The sequence below is a fragment of the Malurus melanocephalus genome, unplaced genomic scaffold, assembly GCF_030028575.1.
Source record: "Malurus melanocephalus ecotype Western Australia unplaced genomic scaffold, MMel_1.1 scaffold_119, whole genome shotgun sequence".
NCBI lineage: Eukaryota > Metazoa > Chordata > Aves > Passeriformes > Maluridae > Malurus > Malurus melanocephalus.
Window position 1 is genome coordinate 1,657,893 of NW_026623351.1, and position 20,921 is coordinate 1,678,813.

Here is a 20,921-nt window from a genome sequence, read left to right on the forward strand (position 1 = left end):
TTGGGCTTCTTATTTGTCTTACTGTTCAGGTGCAAACCAGCAGCTTATTTCTAGTTCCGTGATATCTGCAACCTKCTAGCCACACTGGTCCCAGTTACTAGGGACAGAGATCTCAAGCAGGGTGCAGAGGAAGAGGTCACACTTGCTGTGCAATCATTTTCTCCACTGTTGTGAACCTTGCTTGTGGCTGCACCCAGTGTGCTCAGAGTGGTCACGTCTAAATCTCATCTAGACGGTAGTAAGGGAGGGAGCCTTTGCATTGGCCTTGAGCATCTCCAGTGCTTCTGGAGTTTCTGTGCCCTTTGAATGAGACACCAGAGTGTGCATGGACTCCCAGGCAGAGTTGTGTAGGAAACACTGGTCAGGACATAGTGTTCTGCACCTTAGATTCTCTCACACAGTAGTGTGATGTGTTGTTTTCAACAGGTTTCCAGTCTCCTATTACAGCAACGGTTGCCACTATATTGAACTTTAATACAGCTTGATAGAATGAAACATAAAATGCCTTTAATTTCCTTCCTGTAGCTGGTGAGCATGACTTTGGTATCGTCTCATCAGTTTTCTTTGTGCACTGGCACAATAGAGCTGTGTGCTAATGTTAGCTACTGTTTGGCAGATGTGATAATCAGACTTTTAATGCTTTATTCATCTCAAGGGCTGCTGAGGAGTGACTCTATACCTGAGGTTGGAGAGGATGCTGCTGCTACAATCGGCATGGCAGAAACACTCTCAGAAGAAGAACAGGATGAGCTAAGAAAAGAGCTTGCCAAGGTACTTTTTTTGCAAATAGCTCTTAAACTTGTTTTGACAATGAAAATCTGGGATAATGCTATCTTTGAACATGCAGTTAATGCTTTTCATAATTATTCTGTGAGTGTCTAAAGCCGGCACTCCTGTGTATTGCAGAGAAAGAAAGGAAGGGTGTCAAGGAGAAAAGAACAGACAGTTCTAGTGGTGGGAAATTAAGCTGAAAGTGCTGAATGTACAAATCTTAAACCAAGATGCGTAAATACCTAACCTTTTTTTTTTTTTTCTCAAGTGAGAAAGGGGTAAATAAGCAGTCAAAGAGAACATGGTTGGAAGCCAAAACCCACGTATTGTCTCAGCTGGTGTGGAGTAGCTAAAGTTTTTTCTTTCCTGAAGAATACTTAGTAGTAGTATCTGTGTAGGCACTGYATTGCTAATGTCTAAACATGTTACTATTCTTGTCCATCACAGAATATTTCTAAGAGTGAGAAAAAGTAGCATTCTTTGAAGGACAGACAGGCAAWTATTCAAGCCTGATACATGCCAAAGTCAAGCTTTATTAAGCAGCTAGTCTTTTTTCTTTAGTAGCTCTATGTGACTTTAGGACCCTTATGAAAGACACTAACTTAAGACTAAGGTTGGCAAACAAAGATTAGCTGTGAAATAACCACATTTAATGCAGTCTTGTAATTGGGAGTCCTGAGTATCATTTCATGCCAAAAGTGGTGAGGGTAATCTGGTCCTGGTAGCATATGTCACACTGGACTTTGGACAGATACCCAAAACAAAGGTGTATTGAAGATACTGTAAGGAGTACAGTAAGGAGCTGGACTCCTGTAAGGAGCTTAAACGAGTGGGCAGCCTGGTACTCTGAAGTAGGGTGATCTTGCCTGAATGAGGAAGTAGGATTGGAGGTACGCCCTTGCCTTTGTACATATGGTCTTAATGCCTCTGTCACTTCTATGTAGCTCAGAATGGCATTGTAAAACTGTGCTGACTACTCTGGTCATGTTTCCAGGCGAGGCTTCAGTGACCATTGGAGTAAAAAAGTATACAAACAGCATGGTTTTCTAGTTGCAAAGCAGGGGCTGTATGTTTGTTTTGYGTTTGTGTGGGTTTTGTCTGCTCAGTCTGCCACCATTTCCACACCTGCTCTGGGGAAGGCACTTCCATGGCTGGATCCAAGTCTGGAGGTGCTGGCTTAAACCACAAAGAAATCTTTCTGTTTGAGCAAGGAAACAAAATCTGTGTATAGATCAGACATGCTCTGAGTTTCCTGATCCGGTCACACATTGGTATCTCTTCTGACATGGAAGTAGAATACAGGCTTGGCGATTGTCCCAGGTTTGACTAATCTTCAACCTTTACATATCATAGGTAATGATTTCTAACCATGCATTTCATAACCATTCTAGTTATCAACTTGCTTGTACATATTCCCATAACAGAGCTAGCTACCGGTAGCTTTCTTTCTCACTAGCTCTGTTGTAGGCTATGTTGGATTTCTCTTTTAGTATTTGGAATGACTGTGAGGCAATGTTAAAACCTGTTAACCCTCCTACTACTGATGTCTACTACATGCTTTTAAAAAATACATAGTTARATGGTTGGGTATATTCCTTGTTAACTGTTAATCACTTGTTAACAACTCTYCTGCCACAGGTGGAAGAGGAAATCCAGACGCTCTCACAAGTGCTAGCTGCCAAAGAGAAGCATCTAGCAGAAATCAAGAGAAAGCTGGGAATTAACTCACTACAGGAACTAAGGCAGAATATTACCAAAAGCTGGCAAGATGTTACGTCAACCACAGCGTATGTACCAGATCATGATGATTGTTTAGGCTGTTGAAGTGAWAACTGTTTAGATCTTGTCTAAACACTAGTCTTGTGAAATGAGATGAGTATAAATAACACAAAGTTAAGTTGTATTAAAACTTCTTTGGGTAAATCAACATGGATTTTTTRAAGAACACTGCTAGCCATATTTTAGGTGAAAAAAATAATGATTGACCAAAATATGGGCTATTCTAACACACCTCTTTTGTCTGACAGATCTGGGATACCAAGGTGTTCTAAGTGCAACAGAATACCCTTCTTTTCYACACTGAAAAAATCATTGTAAACTGAACTCTTGCAGGAAGAATACATCACTGTTACTGTCTTGCCAAGCGCAAGTGTTAGCTTAAGGTCTAGAGCAAACTACCTTTTACAATTAATGACTACACAGAATGTAGCTAGATATACCTCAAACTTTCTATGGTGAATTTTATTGACAGAATTGTATACAAAAATTTGGACACTTGGCACAAAAATAGACCTTTTCCACTGTGTGTGTATATTATTGTTTTCTTATGTTTTGTTTTCTTTTGTATTTTTCTGACTTTTTTTTTTCTGATTGGGGTGTTTTCCGTGTGAGTTTGTTTTATATTTTTGTAAGTCCTGCATCTGTTTTGGGGATGGGGTAATAGGTGCATGTTGGTGAACCTGGTCTGAAGTCAGAGGTGGCAGAGATAAAGTAGCCACAAGGCACTGCGAAGACTCAAAATAATACATTAAGTAGGTTTTCCATTAGCTGAAGTGTACCTCTGCATTTGATACAGTATACACACACTGAAAGGTTCCTTATGTGTTCTATTTAAATAACTAAAAGCTAAATGTTTTTTTGAACACAGATACAAGAGAACATCAGAAACCCTGTCTCAGGCTGGTCAGAAAGCTTCTGCTGCTTTTTCTTCTGTTGGTTCAGTCATAACCAAGAAATTTGAAGATGTCAGGTAGGTTTCTTTAGCTTTTCCCAAGTAATTGCATTTTTTATTTAAGTGGTAATCACTGCAATAGATTTGTGCTGTTAACATACCTAGTACTTCTAAAAGCGAATCTGTCAGGAGCCCTCAGCCACTGCTTTAGGGGAGGTAAGAGACTTGCTGCAAAATCTGCTTGTATGTCCTCACTGATGCTGAGGAGTTCTGTGGCGTGTATTTTACGTAGGTGAGAGAAGCAATGTGTGCTACTACCTCACTGCTGCTCTTACTTTTCTGGTGTGATTGMAGGTGGCAGTGTCTCTGTCTGCCTTTGTGGGATGCACATAGCACTGTCATTTCTAGTCTCTTTCTCAGCTTGTGGAACACTATATTTAAACAACTGATATCTTTAACTGTTCGTGGTTTGTGTTTTGTCATTTGACTCTTTTTTTGTTATTGTTGTTGTTTTTTATTGTTGTTTTTGTTTTGGGGGTTTGTTTGGGTTTTTTTGTCTTGTGTGTTGATTCCTTCCAGGTGTGTCTTATTTGTCTCTAAGCTGTTCTGCCTCATAGAAGTGGCTTGATTTTATTACATTTTTAAGAGACTATTAGCACTTTTTAGTTCTTAACTATTSTTGGCATGCAATGTATTTTGACATTGTGCCAAATGACACAGCCCTTCATGTGCATTGAGTAATTTATAGAAGTATTTTGAGCTGCTTGCAAAACTCCTGCTGAATGCAATACAATCGGGTGCTCAGCTTACAATTCCTTGATTATATTCTTACTACTGAAATCCATACAATTATTCGTTTCCACAGATAATTTATTGTTGTTAAACTTATTTTTCAATTATTGGGCAAATAAAAATTCACATGTTCTCACAGAATATTGCTGCTTTGGAAGCAGTGTAATAAAATCAGCCATTTTAAAGTGCTGCCATTAACCTCTTGCTTTTTGAAGTCTAGTGAGAAAACACAGCTACACAGTTACATATTTTTCTTCAGATTTATCAGAACTTCCTTTCTCTCTTTAATGCTTACTCTGGCATTGTGCAGACTACAGGCATTTTCACATTCCTTTAGGTAAGGTGGGCTCAAGAGTTGCTTCTGAAACTAAGCATGTAGTCAGACTGTCTCCATTAAAATCTTTAATTAAAAGTTTTGTCTGTAAAAGATAATTTCTTCTTTTTTCCAGTGTTAGTTAATGTAAAACTGAAGCTCTTTTAATGTCAGAGAAGATGTTCCTTCATGTTCGCCTGGTAACYATCTCAGAACATGAAATCTTGAGTATAAATAATTACTTAGTCTCTCTTCCTTGTAAGAAAGAAACCKTCTAAAATGATTGTGTAAGGTTTTTTGTCTAGAGAGTAGAATATGGTGTCGAGGTCAATGGCATGCAGGATTCCTCCTTCTTTGTCTGTACAGTGTTTGTGCTGTGGCAGAGATTTCTCCCTTTTTGTGTCTATTACAATGTTTAGCATTGACTCTAACCAATTTACTAGAGTCTAAATGTAAAATAGTTTATACATTCTTTGTTCGAAGTTTGTCTGTGAAACAGTCCTTGAGTTGATTACTTTAGTAGCGCCAGTATTTTAGTCACTTCATCTACATTACCTTTGATCTGCCTATCTAAGAAGATATCCAGTGTTTTCAGTAGTTAAATTTCCTGTGTAACAACTTCTGCCCATTTYCTCTCAGCGCATCTATGCACACCTGAATCTGACTTTATCTTTTCTGTACTCTCCCACTAAGTAGATAAAGATAGCAGTGGGATCTCTATTAAGATGTTGGGATCTGACTCCTGGAGTACTAACTGAGAGCTGTTGTCCCAGGGGAGGAGATGGGCAGAGGCACAGGATGCTATGAGAACTCAGACTCTGAAGTGAGCTCAGTTTGCTGAGGTGTAAGAAGAGCAGCTGGTGTGAAACATGTCCCCTTTAGCTTCAGTGAGACAATGRGAGCCTGGAAGACTTCTCTGTTCCTTTTGGATGCAGAGCTCAACTGCTCATTTAACAGGAGTCACTTTTCTACCTTAAGGCTATGGTGTTCCCCAATTAGTATTAGATTATCGCCCTGGACAAGGACAAGCGCAGACTCAGAGATACCTTCTGCTTCAGGAATACCTCCTTAAGAGTGTCCTAATTACTCCAATTAGTGGCTCTGTGGGCGGTGAGTACTCTTTATCTGAAACTGAGCCACAGGCAGAGAATGTAACAGTACCAGAGAAGCCCACACTATTGGTGTGCTTCYCAGGGAGAATCACAGCAATGGAAATGCAGGGTATTGCTATAAATTCAGGAATAGCTGCGTTTAGAAACAAAACAAAAGTATGAAAAATTAGTACTGTTGAAGATCTTAGTTGCACTTAAAGCAAGAGATTAAAAGTCTTTGTTTTTCATGAGAACCAAATTAATCTGGGATTCAGCCAGTCAAGGKCAAGTATGAGTTTCAGAAAGGTTTAAATGCCTAAATTTTTTCCTGGAAATGAAAGTTGATGGGTCTGACACTTCAAACCAATACTGAATATGCCAGTGCATTTTTGTTCTTAAACTCTTACATGGTGGCTTCATGGTGGGTTCACCTTCCCTTGTATTGTTTTAGTTGAGAGACTTCTCAGCTATAATGGTGTGATTTCTTCCATGTTGAGCTATTTCTMCGTATCCCATGCAGCAAACATCACATGCAGGTCTTCATTCATGMACTGCAAAGTGGTTTAGTAGGTAGTTGCAAAAGGAGTGAGGCAGCTGCTGGAGCTGTGATTTTGGAAACTGCTGAAATGGAGAGGAAGGAGGACTGGTMGTGCAATGTCAGTGTATTTTTGCTTCCTTTTGGTATCTGTTTCCTCTGCTCTTCGTTGTGATGAAAATGAACTCTGTTCCTTAGGTTCTGTTAATACCTTTATTCTGTTTTCAAAGGATGTGTTGATGAGCTAACCTTCCTTGTGTAGGCAACATGCACAGCATTCTGTGCAAAACAACAGTAGTACCAAGATGCAGCTTCTGAGCAGTCATGCCTCTGCACTTGGCTTCTCCTGCACCRAATCCATATAATGGAGCAAAGTCCATCTTTGCCTTGTTCCAAGATTGCAGAATTCTTCATAAATTACATTCTTCATGAATGCATGAATAGTTCTTCTATTAACTAATCTCTGAGGTTAAACTAAACTTTCATAGACATCTGTTAAAAAATCTCCTATCTACTATTGGTTGGTTTTTTCAGTGGGAGCAGGTCTACTGTTTTAAGTACATGTATTACAACCTCTTTAGCCTTAAACTTCTTGCAGGGAGAAACATCTTATAGCATGARGGGAATTGACTGAGCATTGACTGAAACTAAGTTCATGTTGGTGTAGTTCTGTAATAAAACCTTCCACATAGCAAGAGAAGAATTTGTAGTAATCCACACCACAGTGTGGAATACAAATTACAGTCCAGAAGACAACCAGCTTCTCTGCATTCTGGAAAAGCCTGTAGAAGCCAGCCCATCCATAAGAATGAAACATGGGAAAAATGGGATTGGGGAAATAAATGAAACATGGCTGTGCATTACTGATRCATGTCAGGAAAGCATTGGGCCCTGTGTATGTGATTCCCAGTACACTGTAACTACAAATCAACCTACAGTTGTGCATCTGCCCAAGGGATCTCAACCTAAGGGAACTTTTCATGTGTGTTGTTTTYCTTTCTATCACTATGTTTTATTGAKGAGCCCTCAGAAGGAATCTCTTAAAACTTGTTCTGCAATAAACACAGAACTTATTTTCTGCTGTGAATGTATCTTCCATTGATTGTGCTGAAATGCTAATTGAAAGTTTGGAGGTACATCTTATGTGAGAGAGTTGTTTACCTTCCCTCCTCTCCTCCCCCAGCAACTGCCTGGAAAGTATTCTCTTGAAAGACATCATAAGGCCCAGAMAAATTCCATGTATAGTTATGAAAAACTGTGATCATCACTTGTAATAGTTCTAAGTTACTGTTGTGRTATTTGATAAGAAACATTTAAGGTTTGTTTGTATCAACAGAAAACAGCGATTTTCTCTATGGAACTAAATTAGATGGCAGGTTGTCTTGAGGTGTTTTGGGAGCTCCTTAATCTATATCCAGTTTCCTTCTAGGAGCAGATGTGTGTTCTTGCTAGAAAACAATAACTGTATATCAAGACTAACAGTTGCTATAGAGAAATCCTCTCTGAATTTCAGAATGCAGGACTAGGACTTAATCCCTGCTCCCAGCATAAACCTGACCTTGAATACTGATTTGATGTGACTGCTGCTGCTGGATGCATATTGATGAGTAGATAATTTGTATGGATGAGTGTGAAAAACACTGAATAGAAATGGAAGCTTTCTGGATGTCGGGTTAATTCTTTCAGTAGGAAGATTCGTTGACAGATAAGACTCTCAAGTGTTTGGTTTCTACTGGTAATTGCTGAAACTGTAAATGCAGCATAACTCCTGTTGCTTGAGAAACTTTAGGAGTAGACACACTGTTGCAGCTAAGCAGAACAAGTACTAACAAGCATGTCACTTGAATCTTTCTAAAAGGGAAAAACGTTGTAGCTTTTGCTCTGGTGAACTTGTATGTGTGCATGGCTAAGCAATTAAGAAAAGCAAAACCAAGCAGTTGCTATCTAAGACTGTGTAAGAGTGTTTGGCTGTTTACCAAAGATAGTTTATAGAAGTCAGCTCTCTAAGCCCATTTCTTCTCAATGTATTACTTAAACTAACTTTTCGCTTTCTTTTTTCTTAATGCTGGCATTTAGTATACGCTCCATACAACATTCAATTAGTATGCCCATTATGAGGTAATGTATGCATAAKGCAGCTGTTGGGTTTATTTATTTTCATGTGTAGAATCAAGTCAAATTGAAAATTGAACTTAAGTCAACTATTATTGTTTTAAAACAAAACCAAAAAATGACCCAGCTTTGTAGYGGATTTCCTGTACTAACATGTAGAATAAAATTTGTTTTATTTCTGCTTAATGGAGGTAGYTATCAAACATCTAAATTTAACTAAATGCATTTCCCTACCATTTGGAAAACTATAAAAGCTTTTCCCYGTCTGTTAGAATGTAATGATACTAAGTGGTTTCAAGTTTAAAAGGCAGTAGCTTGGTATATRTTTTGAAAATAAAAGTGARTAAAAAAACCCCTGTGGTTTCACAAGAAGTCTTTTGATGATTTGGGGTGCTTGCCTTTTCTCTCCCCTTGCTTGGCACTGTGTCCCTCGATCTCCTGAGAGAGTATGTCACTGTGTGCTTTCCCAAGGGAAAGACTGCTGTGGGTGACCTACTGCAAATGCCAAGCAAAAGGAAAAGGGAAGCTGTAGACTTCTTTTGAAAAACACCCTCATCTTTACTATTTATATAATACATTTTTGAGTCTGCTATGAATTCTTAGTCCCAGACCAGTGAAGGCAAGCATTTTCCATCCTACATAAAGGCAGAAAAAGTGTACAAAGTGTTGCACAAATTTGCACATGGCAGTGACAGCTACATGGAGCATTAGAGCCATTCTTCTGACCCTAATGAATTATACACYGGCCCTCAGCATTGGAAATCCCAAACTGTCCTTCTCTTTGTATGCTGAACTTACCATTTGTAATTACAGCTGTTTCTGGAACTTAAAGGCAAGGAGGAGTCTCTCTTAAATTTAATATGTTAGCAGAAAATGCTACTGTGAACCATGTTTTATTAATTGAACATGTAGCAAATTAAACTGAACTAGTTTTCCTATAGAAAGTGAAAAAAGTCTGATGAGCTTTCTTCAGCAATAATGAATTAAACTAACCAGAAGTGATGACTAAGATTTTCTGAGCAATCCTTTAAGCCAGAAATGTGTTTGAAATCACTGGGAATARTAAGCTGAACCTAAAATACTTACTAGTTCTCTCTTCCATGTTGATATGAAAGATCCTTTCACTGGACCTGGCAATGCTTAGTTGCCAGAGATGAAAGTGAGCTTGTGATGGGGGTATGTTTGATTTTAGTTTTGTAGTACTTGGGGAGATCACAGATGTAAACTATTTTTAGGCTATCTTTAAAGCAGGGAAAGACCCCCAAACAAAACTCATGTTGCTATTGGGAAAACGCAACTGTCTGTTTATTTTGTTATATTTATAGGTTAACTAGATGGGGTTTTAATTCCGTGATTGCTTCTTTTTTATTTTCTTAGAAATTCTCCTACTTTCAAATCCTTTGAGGAAAAGGTTGAAAACTTAAAGGTAAGTATTACTGAAATACCTTGGTGATTGTGGAGCTATGGATGTGGAGAAAAGACTGAAGTGGACTCGGCAGTCTATTTTTTAGTTACTGGTAAACTGTTRAGGTGGTGCTTAGATAAACATCTTTTCAAGTACTGTGGAAATGGTTTCACTGCCTAATGATTTTCAAATAAAATAATGGGCTGCCTGCACCTTGTACAGGAGGATGCCTTTGGAAGAACTAATAGCCAGCTAACCTGCACAAACAACTAGTATTAGGCATCCAAAATAATTAATACCTAATATTAGGTATCCAAAATCATCTAGGGTTTTATTTCATACCTTTCTAGAGACTAGTATCCTACACAGGAGAATAGCTTGGGATGCATCTCTCATTTCTGGCATAAAAAAAAAAAAGCCTATGTAGCTTAATATAAACTTTAATAAAAATAAAAAAAAAAAAAAAAAAAAAAAAAACCTCAAGTGCCAGAAACAGCCATTAATAACTTTTCCAGGTAAAAACTCACTCCAAAAATAACTAATCTGTGTAATTGGAGCTAGATTTGACTCTTCTCCTGGGCACACTGAGCTGGATGAGAAGCGTGCAAATGATACCAAGGGGAGCTAGGCCATCTCTTGCAATTAATTGTCATTTACACCCCTGCAGTTCCACAGGATATATGTTGTAAAGGGAAGTGAAAAGGCAAGTATGTTACCTGGAGAAAGTAAAATAGCTGCTCTGCTCCGCTAAAGATCTCAGGAATTACTGTTGAGACTCAAAACTGTTCCAAGGCCTTTCTTGAGAAAYAAAGAAGCGASTTTTAAYTCTGAATCTCCCAAAGACTAAATGKCACCCTTAAAAGGCAGCATGCCTGCATCTGTTCATAACTGAGGGCATGTCAGCTTTGGACTCTGGAATCAGCCCTGGAGTATGGGCTGCTTCATGTATGTCAAAGTCAAAGGGASACTGCTGTGTGAATCTACTGGTAAGTGTTTCCTGCCAGATATRTAAAGAGTTGTTTTAAGAATATTGTGGAGGTCTCTTAGATCTGGAAAAGCTGCTTTATTGAAGAGTTAYTAAATTCAAGCAAAGGTACTGGTTTTGTACAGTTAAACACATCTGGCATGCCGAGTAACTACTGTTATGTTGGGGTTCTCTCTGTGTTCYAGTCTAAAGTTGGAGGAAGCAAACCTGCTGGAGGAGACTTTGGAGAAGTTCTCAACTCTGCTGCCAATGCCAGTGCCACAGAAACTATTGCAGAACAGACAGAGGAAGAGACCCACTGAGATTCCTGCCTCTGTCCTGCTACCCACTGCCAGATGCTGCAAGCAAAAACCAAGCACATTTGTAACATTCTCTGCGCTCTTTCCACCAGTTGTGCTTTTATTTAGCACGTAGTTATTTTACCAGATTAATTGATACCAAGCTTGTTTGTGGGTTCAAAATATTTTTGAAACTAAAATACATTGTTTGGGGTTTTGTGTGGGAAGGGGAATTTCTATGCCTTTCAAGTATTTAAAGGACTTACTGTAATTTGAAGGCAACCTTTAAAATATAGCAATGAAAACAAATCTTTTGAGAATTTAATTATATTGTAMATATACTGTGGATACATAATTTCAATCTGTAACTACTGCTCAACTAATCCTTATGAATCTACTGCTGCTGCCAAACTGAAGCTTGKTACTTCACTCCCTTGTGATTGTTTCAGTTGAATGTTGCCTGCAAGGGACATTGCACTAGGAGACCAGCTGAGGAGGAAGGATCACTCCCAACTAAAGAAAAGACTTCAGTTTCAGCAGGCTTTACACAAATTATAGCAGGTTCACACATGGGTAGGAATGTACAGTCTCGTGAGCGTGCTCCTCGTACAGCAGGTGTGGATAGGTAATACAGAACATCTAAAACTTACCGATTTGTCTGTGCATCATCTGCCTAGGAAACTTCTGACCAACACAGATGGAAGCAAGATGCCTCATAGTGCTGCTTTGGTTCAGTCACCATAACATTTTCAGTCTTGTTTGTAGTACAGGATGTTACTGTGGCAAGGTAACACTCTTCTGAACATTTGACCAGTTTCAAATAGATTCATCTTCATTCACGTGTGGTAGTGTCATGTTCTTGCTAACAAAGCATGGACTGGAAGAATAAGCCTGAGCCCAGAAGTGGTTCTTTTTTAGTCATCAAGAGAATTGCTTCTAAATCCCAATGTTGCTTCCCTTGTAGGCTGACCCTGGAAAACCTCTGCTACACCATCTTGCTCTCTTTTATGTATTTAAGGCCTGTACCTCAAGCAGCACCACTGTTCCTGACCCCTGAAGTCTGGTTTGAGAGGTGCACAGTGTCATCACTCCGCATAGYTCTCTTAAAAGTATCTGTTCTCCTACATCTGTTGTCTGCTGTACTCCTCAAATTTCTTGTGTTTTGTATGTTTCTGCCACAGGGTTAGAATGTTTTATCACCGTGCTTAGAACTGGAAACAAGTTTTGCTACATTTGTGTGAAAACCATGAAACTTCAGCTGCCACAGGTGTCTGGAGGAGAAAAAAGTTGGCTCCTSACAACCTTGCTAGCATGTCAGATGTAGAATGTATGCTTAATTACATGTGAGAAGCTTAATAAAAACCTGTATATGAGGAATGTATTGTCCTGTGAGCATGGAGGATAATGTAAATAAGTAAGGAAATTTTGTTTGTAATTGAATCAGTCCTCTAAGTTTGGTTCAAAGCAGTACTGATACATGCTACTGTACTGGGGGGAATCTGAATGGCTGAGCTTGGCATTTCTAGAGAAGACTAAGCCGAGATTGCCTTCTAGTGGCTTACACAAAATTACAAAATCACAGAATTGTTAGGGCTGTGAGAGACCTCTGGGGTTGATCTAGTCCAAACTCCCTGTTGAGGCAGGATGATCTCTAGAGCAGGTTCTACAGGAATGTGTCCAGGTGGCTTTTGAATGTCKCCAGCRAGTGAGARTCCATGATCTCCCTKGGTAGCCTGTTCCAGTGCTCTGCYACTACATAAAATTAAACTCTCCTGGTTACATCATGAAATGCAGAAAAGGGATTGACATGTTCCGTCAGCCTCTGACTGTTTCACCTTAACAGAGAATTCAATGGTATAGAGAGAATAGAGCTCTTCCTCTATCCGCTCAGTACATGTACGGCAGGTTCTTCTGGAACATGATCGTTATTGGATGGGTTTTTATTTATTTATCTAAACTGACAAAGAGAAAGGTCATTAGTCCAGAGTTGAGCTTTCTGTGTTCTGAAGGAAGGGGTTTGGTGTTTTTTTTTTGTTGTTTTTTTTTTTAAGGCCATGCACCTGCACCATTTTACTGTAACACATTATTAATCCCAGGAGCTTCTGTTGCCTCTTCCTCTGTCCACACTTTCTCTGCCTCGAGTGCCTCGAGTTCAGGTGGCCTTGGGCTGTTGTGACCASTGAAGCTTTGCTTCCAGGGCTGGTGTGGTACTCACAGAATCAATTAGGCTGSAAAATACCTCTGAGATCAGCGAGTCCAACCTATGACTGAACACTACCTTGTCAACTAGATCATAGCACTAAAGGGGCACCGAAAGGAATGACAGGAAACTGTCAGGGGATGTTCTGGTTGGATGTATCAAGGTTTTTTCACCCAGAGTGTGTTTGGGACTGCAACAGGCTCTCCAKGRAAGTGGTCMCAGCACCAAGCCTGACAGAGTTCAGGAAGTGTTTGGACAACGCTTTCAGTCACATGGTGTGAYTCTTGGGGTGTCCGGYGCAGGACCAGACGTTGAACTCGATGATCCTTTCGGRTCCCGTCCAACTCGAGTTATTCTGTGAAGTGCCACGTCCAGCYCCTCCTTAAACACCTCCAGGGACGGTGACTCCACCCTCTCCCTGGGCAGCACATTCCAGTGTGTAATCACCCTTTCCGTGAAGAAACTCCCCCAGAAGTCCAACCCACCCGTTTCCCTGGCGCAGCTCCAGCCCCGTCCCTCGGTCCAGCCGCCGTCTCTGGGCACCGCCGCCCTCACCCAAGATGGCGCCGCCCGCCTCAGCCCGGCGCGCTGCGCCTGCGCCCGTGGAGCGGCCCCGCCCCCGAGCAGTGATGGCGGCGGCGCTGTGTGGCCGTGCGGCGCGGCCATGGAGGGTGGCGGTACCTGCGCTCCGCAGGAGCAGCGGGGCCACGCCGGGGGCCACCGAGACTCCTTCGCAGCGAACGGAGCAGCGCCCGGGCAGCGGCACTGCGGGCTCTGGCYCCCGGCAGGTGAGGGCGCGACGGGGATCGAGCCGGGGCAGCGTCCTCTACTTGGCTCTAGTGAGGCCACATCTGGAGTGCTGTGTCCAGTTCTGTCTCCTCATCACAAGAGAGACGAGGAGCTGCTGGAGAGGCACCAGCGGAAGGCCAGAAAGATGATGAGAGGTCTGGAACGTCTCTTTTACGAGGGAAGACTGCCTGAGCTGGGCCTGTTCAGTCTTCAGAAGACAAGACTCAGAGGGGATCGAATCAATTCATATAAATATCTCAAACGCAGGTGCCAACAGGATGGTGTCATAGAGTTTGTAGTGGTGCCCAGTGGCAGGATGTGGAGTAGTGGCCATAAACTAAAGTAGAAGTTTTACCTCAACACGAGGAAGAACTTCTTTCCACTGAAGGTGGCAAAGCACTGGAACAGGCAACCAGGGAGGTTGTGGAGTCTCCCTCTCTGGAGACATTCAAAACGCAGAAACCCACCTGGACACATTCTTGTGTCACCTGCTCTAGGTGACCCTGCATTGGCAGGGGTGTTGGACTGGGTGATCKCCAGAGGTCCTTTCAAACCCTAACAATTCTGAAATTCTCTCTTCTCAGCATATTCACCCTGCACAGTTAATAGCCTGCAGAAGCACGAACAACTCACATTTCTTTTTAACATACTCCTACAAAAATGCAGAAAGCATGYAAGCAGTTTTGTTTGTGTAGAATGCAAGGTGCAGCTGTTTGGGCAAAGTTATATTCTGGCTTTTTACAGGCTGGCAAGAAGGATATGGGAAATCTCTTAATGATTTAAGCAGTCACATAAAAGACCTGTTAAATCAGTATTCCAGAGACTTTTAGTAGAAATACAAATGCTTTTATGAATGAAACACCTGTAGAATTTTGTGTGTGTTAAGCTAGCAAAAGAAACAGCAGGACAGGGGTTGAAAGGATKCTGCATATTGTTGTGAAAAAACACAGTTCTCTGGGAAGCTGTCCTTGGCAGTAAAATTAGAGTGGTGTGCTTGGCAAGATCTGCACTCTGATAAGCTGAGTGATTAATCTAGAGCAGACCCTGCTCCTGAACTGCACAAGGAGGGCTGCAGGATGGTGTCTCATATCTTRTGTGCCATTTGTTTTCCTGGTACTCCACCATGAAACGATCATGGAGAGAGAGACAGTGAGAAGCTAGTCTCACTGTAATTAATCTGCTAATAAGTCTGCTATATATATATATCTGCAATAATTAGTCTGCTAATTATTGAGGCTGCAGGAAGTAGAAKTCTGGAGCAAAGGACCACCCCATCAGCAACTGTTGACTCCTGAAGGGTATGAAAGATTTGTCCAAAACCTAGTTCACCATTACCGAACAGGAATAATGTCACAAGTGTGGTGAGGCCTTGACAGCTGGCAACCTTCATTCTCAGTGTTGTACCCAAATGGTTTTTCTCCAGATGCTTGTTGAGAATTTGGGGATATGGGAATGTGAGTGGATGGAACTTGGGAAAGAGTGAGTGGTAAAATAAATGCAGAAGTTTTGTGAATARCCATATTTTCTCTAGCAATGCATTGAGTTTTGTCTTGATGATTTTTCCCACACTTTGTGACAATGCCCATTAGCAGACATGTAGGGAAACAGGAAAAAGGTCTGTGTGTGTACTGACATATTCCAGAATATCTCTTCCAGGTTGAAAACCCCTGACCTCTGATTATTTCTCTGGTGGAAGTGATTCCATGCTGCTGCCTATCTTTGATAGACATTTTTTGTAACTTTTTTCCGTTCTGTTTGACCACACCTGTGTCTGGGATTACTTGAAGCGTGCTCAGTAGGATGAGGTGATTGAAGCTGTGTATTGTTATGGCAGGACTGGTTTGGTACTGGAGGTAGAACTGGAAATACCTGACAATGAATCCAAGACTTGATATCCCAAATTACTGCACAATTGGTAACATTCTGTTTTCCAGTGAAAATCCACACTTGCAGGGCTGGCTGTGCAAAGATCAAAGGCTTGCCTCACCCATGGTGTTGGCTCAGGTGGTGTGCAAGGGGATGTYCATAGAAGAGTGTAGGAATAGAGTCACTTGATGTAGCTTTAGGATATACTGAATGCTACTTTGGGGATTTGGGAGATTAATATTTTCCCCATTTTTTTCTGTTGCAGTGAGTAGCTGAAAACATTATTTTCTATCTACATATTGTCTTGCTATTTGTAAAGGAATTGTTATCAAGCCTTTAAAGATTCTTAAGTAACTCAAATGTTACATTGTATTCACAATTATTATCAACATTATTTTCAAGTGGCATTCCATGCACAAATATAAATTATGCATTACAAGAAATGAAACTAGGGTTTTAAAATGAGTGTCTGGACCATAACTGAATTTCTCTACACTTTGCTGAAGTGTATTCTTCACCCAACCAGAGGAAGGAAAGTAGTTTGCTTTGCAGTGCCAAAGCATATTGATGTTCAATGCATAACAATGAGATGAAGAWTATCATGAGTCTACTTTCATGCTGTTCTTAGCCCTAGTAGTGCTCAGTGAGTCTGTGTTTGATTAATGTTTATTCACTGATTGCTCTTAGAAGAGTGTACAGAAGAGGGAGTGGGTTTTGGTGAGARTGAGTTAGCAGTGGAAGGTGGCATGAAACGAGTAAAATGGAAGGGGTCTGACTTGCAGTGTCATCTGTTCATTTTGTGTAGTTTTCTTGAAATCACATTATCACCACTTTTAGCTGCTACTTGATTGCTAGAAAGTGTGTTTTTTGCTAAATAAAATTTGCACAGCTGGCAGCAACCTTGATGCTACTCTGGTGTAAAGCTGGATAATACTTACAGGGGGATGTGCTGGATGCTGATGGCAAAACCTCAAAGATTTAGATCTTTTGACATGATCCTTCTAAGAGGAAAACCACACTTCCCTCAGGAGAGGGTGTATCTGCAGTCTCTTTCTGGGGTACCCAGGAGCTGCAGGATCTTACCTGAGCTACAATCAGAGGAAAACTTGTGTTCCTCATCTCAGCTGGCAGGTGCTGCCTGTCTTTTGCTGTGTTTCATGCTGTAAGAGCCAGAGGTGGTGTTTGGATTCGTTGTGCTTCTATTTCTTTCGGGAAGAGGCTCAATAGTGTTCCTGTAGGGGTTTCCTATGTCAGCTGTTCCTTCATTTTTGAAACTGGATTAACTGGCTGATATTTGGTGGGCAGTGGCTTAGTTTAGGCAAATAAGAAAGCTTGATAAATGAGCATGTTGACACGTGTTTGCCTTCTGATGATTCAAAAAGCATGATGGTGTTTTTTTCTAGGTAGCTCTTCAAGTTTTTTTTGCAGCAATATGTGCAGCTGACCTTACCCTCAGAGTTGCCTGGTGGTGTCTCTGCTGTGTTGGTAATATTTTAGGAGTTCAGATTTGTGTTTTGGTTTTCACCTTCAGTTTACAGTTCTGTTGTTGCTGTTTTGTAAATAGTGGAACTTACAGACCAGACACTTAAAATGTTGATGAAAATTGTTGAAAAGGTAGCAACTTGCTAAGTCAAATATCATGATAAACCCACATGATATTTGCCTACAGCAGGCAACTCACTTATTACTGTGTTTCCCTTCTGCATTTTTATATTTAAGTTTTACATTATAAACTGAACTGAGAAAAATACAACTTTAACTTATATTAAAAGTTCTTGTTCTTCTTTTTTCTCTATGGAATTTCTTAATGAAATCTTTTAGAAGGACCAAACCTTTTAGAAGGACCTGTTACCTTCACTAATGGACTAAAACTGCTTGCCTAGTAGAATAGGAAACAAACCTTGTCTTTAGAAAACATGGGATGATTTTTGATACAGGTAGAGAAATGGTTTTTGAGCAGTATTCTTAGCTCAGTTACCAAAGTTCAAAGAAAATACAAAAATGGAGTAACTAATTAAGAATAAATGCACATTTTTTTCTTCACTGTGAACTAAGTAGTCTAAAAACGTTTAAAATATGGGTGGTGAAGTCTGTCAAGCATCCTGCTAGGTAGAAACGGGCTATCACTATGTGAGCTTTGCTGCTAGTCAGCTCTGTGTGTCACAGCATGATGAGCTGCTTTGCTGGGACTTTTTTTATGCGAGAGTAGCAGGGTACAACCATCAGGGGACTGGTGAGACGAACAGAAAATTGTCCTTGCTCAAAGCAGGGATCTGCAGCCTCTGCTGGGCCCGGCTGCTGGGCCCAGCTGGGCAGGGATGCTGCACCGGGAATTGGGTGAGCATCCCCTCCCGGCCCAGCAGAGGGCACCCCTTGTTTCCAGATGTCGCAGGAAAAGCAGCACGCTTGAGGAATTTCTTATTTACTTCTTTGAATATCGTGTTTKAAGGAAAAGTATTTATTAAGAAGGAATGTAACTGATTTTTGTCTAAAGTTCAGGTGGAAAGGATTGGATTGGTATCAGTACATTATAATAACTAATTTTTGATAGAGATTAGAATTTATATTTCCAGACACATATATAAATTAAATTAGTACTTAGCCAGAACTTAGGTTCTTTGATGAAGCAATTCATAAATTTGAGGAGACKATCTGTGTCTTGTTACTATTTCAAAAATAAAATATCAGTGAGATATTTTTAATGAATAGAATATTCTTTAAGAAAGAAAATGAAATATTTTAATAGAGCTGTTYTATCTGTAAGTTTTAGGGGAAAATTAAAAACAAAAACACAAAAGTGACAATTTTAAAGGAATGTATTACATTTCTGAAAGCTACATGGGTATGTTTGTAAAGAATGTGTACTTGTCTTGCTTGCACAGTATCTGGGCATTGTCAGGTTAAAATAATGTGTGGTAGTGGATGTTTTGAAATCAAATACTGAAAGAAATGCAGAATTATTTCTCATCTAATAATTGATGGGAAATATTCCTCTCAATCTGTCTTCCCACCTAAGTTAGCATTTAGAAGGTGATTTTTCTGAGGCTGCAGTTATTTGAGAACAAAAATGCTGATTAATATTTAGTGAAATTTTCACATGTAATTTTCCTAGTGTAGTATTTTTTAGGATGCCCACAGTCTTTGTGTGGCTGGAATGCTTTGCTAATATGAATGAATAACTTAAAACATTCTTTGTTTGGTTACAAATATAACAGCATTTTATAAAACTTCTGTATCAAGCACAGAGGTTACTCTTTTAGGTAGATTATCTTCTGGCCTGCATTCAAGTGCTGGAAACTGCTGACTAACTGAGAGAGGGACTTGCCACTTGTGGGGTTTGTGGGATCTGGAATGAGTAGTSTTTACCTGGAAGTTTCTCTTGATTTGCTTTGCCAGATTGTAATTCTGCATTTGAAAAACTTGGATTATGTGTGCTCGTGCTGTGCTGGTGCTTTCAGGTTCGTGCTAAATAAGGACTCTGTCACAGCCTTCTCAGCATCCTCTCAGCTGGATCTGCTTGAAATGCTGGTTTGTACTAAAGTAGGGATGAACCTGTTTGTCCTTTTGACCTCTGTGAAGGAGCAGTTCTGCCTTGCAAATGCACTGTCTGAGGCACCAAARCTTGTCTGTTCTGACTTGGGTTTATCCTAGCTGTAGACTCAGCTGGGTCTGTTGGATGACCTGCTTTGCATGTGRCACAAGTGCTTGCATGACAGGATTTTGTAAAACTCACATGACGGTGGAGCAACACTCTGATATGGAGTAGACAGGACTTTCCTTGGACAGCAGAGGAATGATGCATGCTGSCCCTTTGGAGGACTTAATTATAGTACAGTAACACTGTCACTGCTGCCTATCACAGCGGTGTACTCAGGGACACATTCATGTGGGAAGGCCCTGGGCTCTCTGTCCTTGGYTGACATGAGGAAGGTGAAGATCACAATGCTGGAGGAGTTGTCTTCTGGAACTTGCTCCTTCAGATAGCTCTGGCTTGGTGAGTGGCTGCTTTGGCATTGCTGGAAGTCCATGAGTGGTAGGTGATATGCCTTGGATGACTGGCTATCAGAGTAAAATCCCAAAACTATCATAGGACTGCCAGTATCATGGGAAAAAAGAAGTGCCTGTCAGCTGCTTAGGCTTGATGGACTACATGCAAGGTATCTGGAAGAAGGTGCATGTAACCATAATGTAACAGTTAAATAGGAATTGAAATCCCTTTCTAGTGGTTACTGCTACCAGCAGGATGTTTACATCCCTTGTTGCYGTGGGATATCCCAGGTATTCTCCTGTTATGACTACTAAAACAGCATCCCGGCCCCCAGGAACCTGGAAAAAAAGGCCTGGAAGAGCAGGGTATTGATACATAGGGAAAATGTCGGGCTGAAGCTGTGACTGTGCTGTTGTGTGAGATTGCCAGTGTCCCATTCCAGCATGGCAACCTAAAATGCAAGGACACACATGTTCACAGAAGTGATGCSGAGTTCTGTCTAAGCAGTTAAGCTACACAGGCCAATACTGGGCTCAAAACACCATGGGTTGTTCTTAGGGCTGAGTGTGCTCATCTGATTAGATTTTCTTTTTGGCATAATCCATGCAGTAGGTTCACCTACTTCCTGTGATTTAGATGCTAATGTTCTATTTGTTTGCTGTAAAGTTACCCCTGAAAGGAATACATAGATAAATACTTCATGTTTTAAATTCTATACTGAAGTTATTTAATTTTAAGAAAAATAAGCAGCTTTATTGTTACCAAATGCTGTGCTGTTTTGTGTTGTTAAATAAAGTCTTAGCTCAGCGTTGTTTARTGAATGATCCACCTGGCTGGTCCACAGCATATTTTCAAAGCTGCATWTGAAATTCTTTATGAAAGTCTTGTTTTGCAGTTTCTTTGCTGTGTATCCAGTCAAAATATGAAGATAAATGGAAAACCTTCATTTTGATACAAAGACAAAGAAGCTGGTATTGAGTAAACCATCACATTTATAAGATTTTTTGGCTAAGCCTTGATGTTTTGGGTAGCATTACAGTGTGTTAGCAATATGACTTTCTGGTTTWAAATGGGCAGCTGATTGATGAAAATGTTTCAAAAAAGTTTCAAAAAAGGGTCTAGAAG

At 40.5% G+C, this 20,921-nt stretch overlaps 1 protein-coding gene across 3 annotated transcripts in view; it reads left to right on the forward strand.

The window, feature by feature from the left end:
* The window catches only part of TPD52 (tumor protein D52), a 122,095-nt gene that overhangs the window by 28,068 nt on the left and 73,106 nt on the right, over positions 1-20,921 (forward strand). Inside the window, exons 2-6 of one of the 3 annotated variants that reach the window (XM_057370102.1) lie at positions 656-771; positions 2,410-2,558; positions 3,419-3,520; positions 9,663-9,711; positions 10,861-12,481. In XM_057370102.1, coding sequence (XP_057226085.1) covers positions 656-771; positions 2,410-2,558; positions 3,419-3,520; positions 9,663-9,711; positions 10,861-10,977 — 533 coding nt within the window. In that variant the 3' untranslated portion in view covers positions 10,978-12,481. Of the gene's footprint in view, positions 1-655; positions 772-2,409; positions 2,559-3,418; positions 3,521-9,662; positions 9,712-10,860; positions 12,486-20,921 lie in introns of those variants that run through there. The other 2 variants (XM_057370104.1, XM_057370103.1) reach the window with 2 other exon arrangements.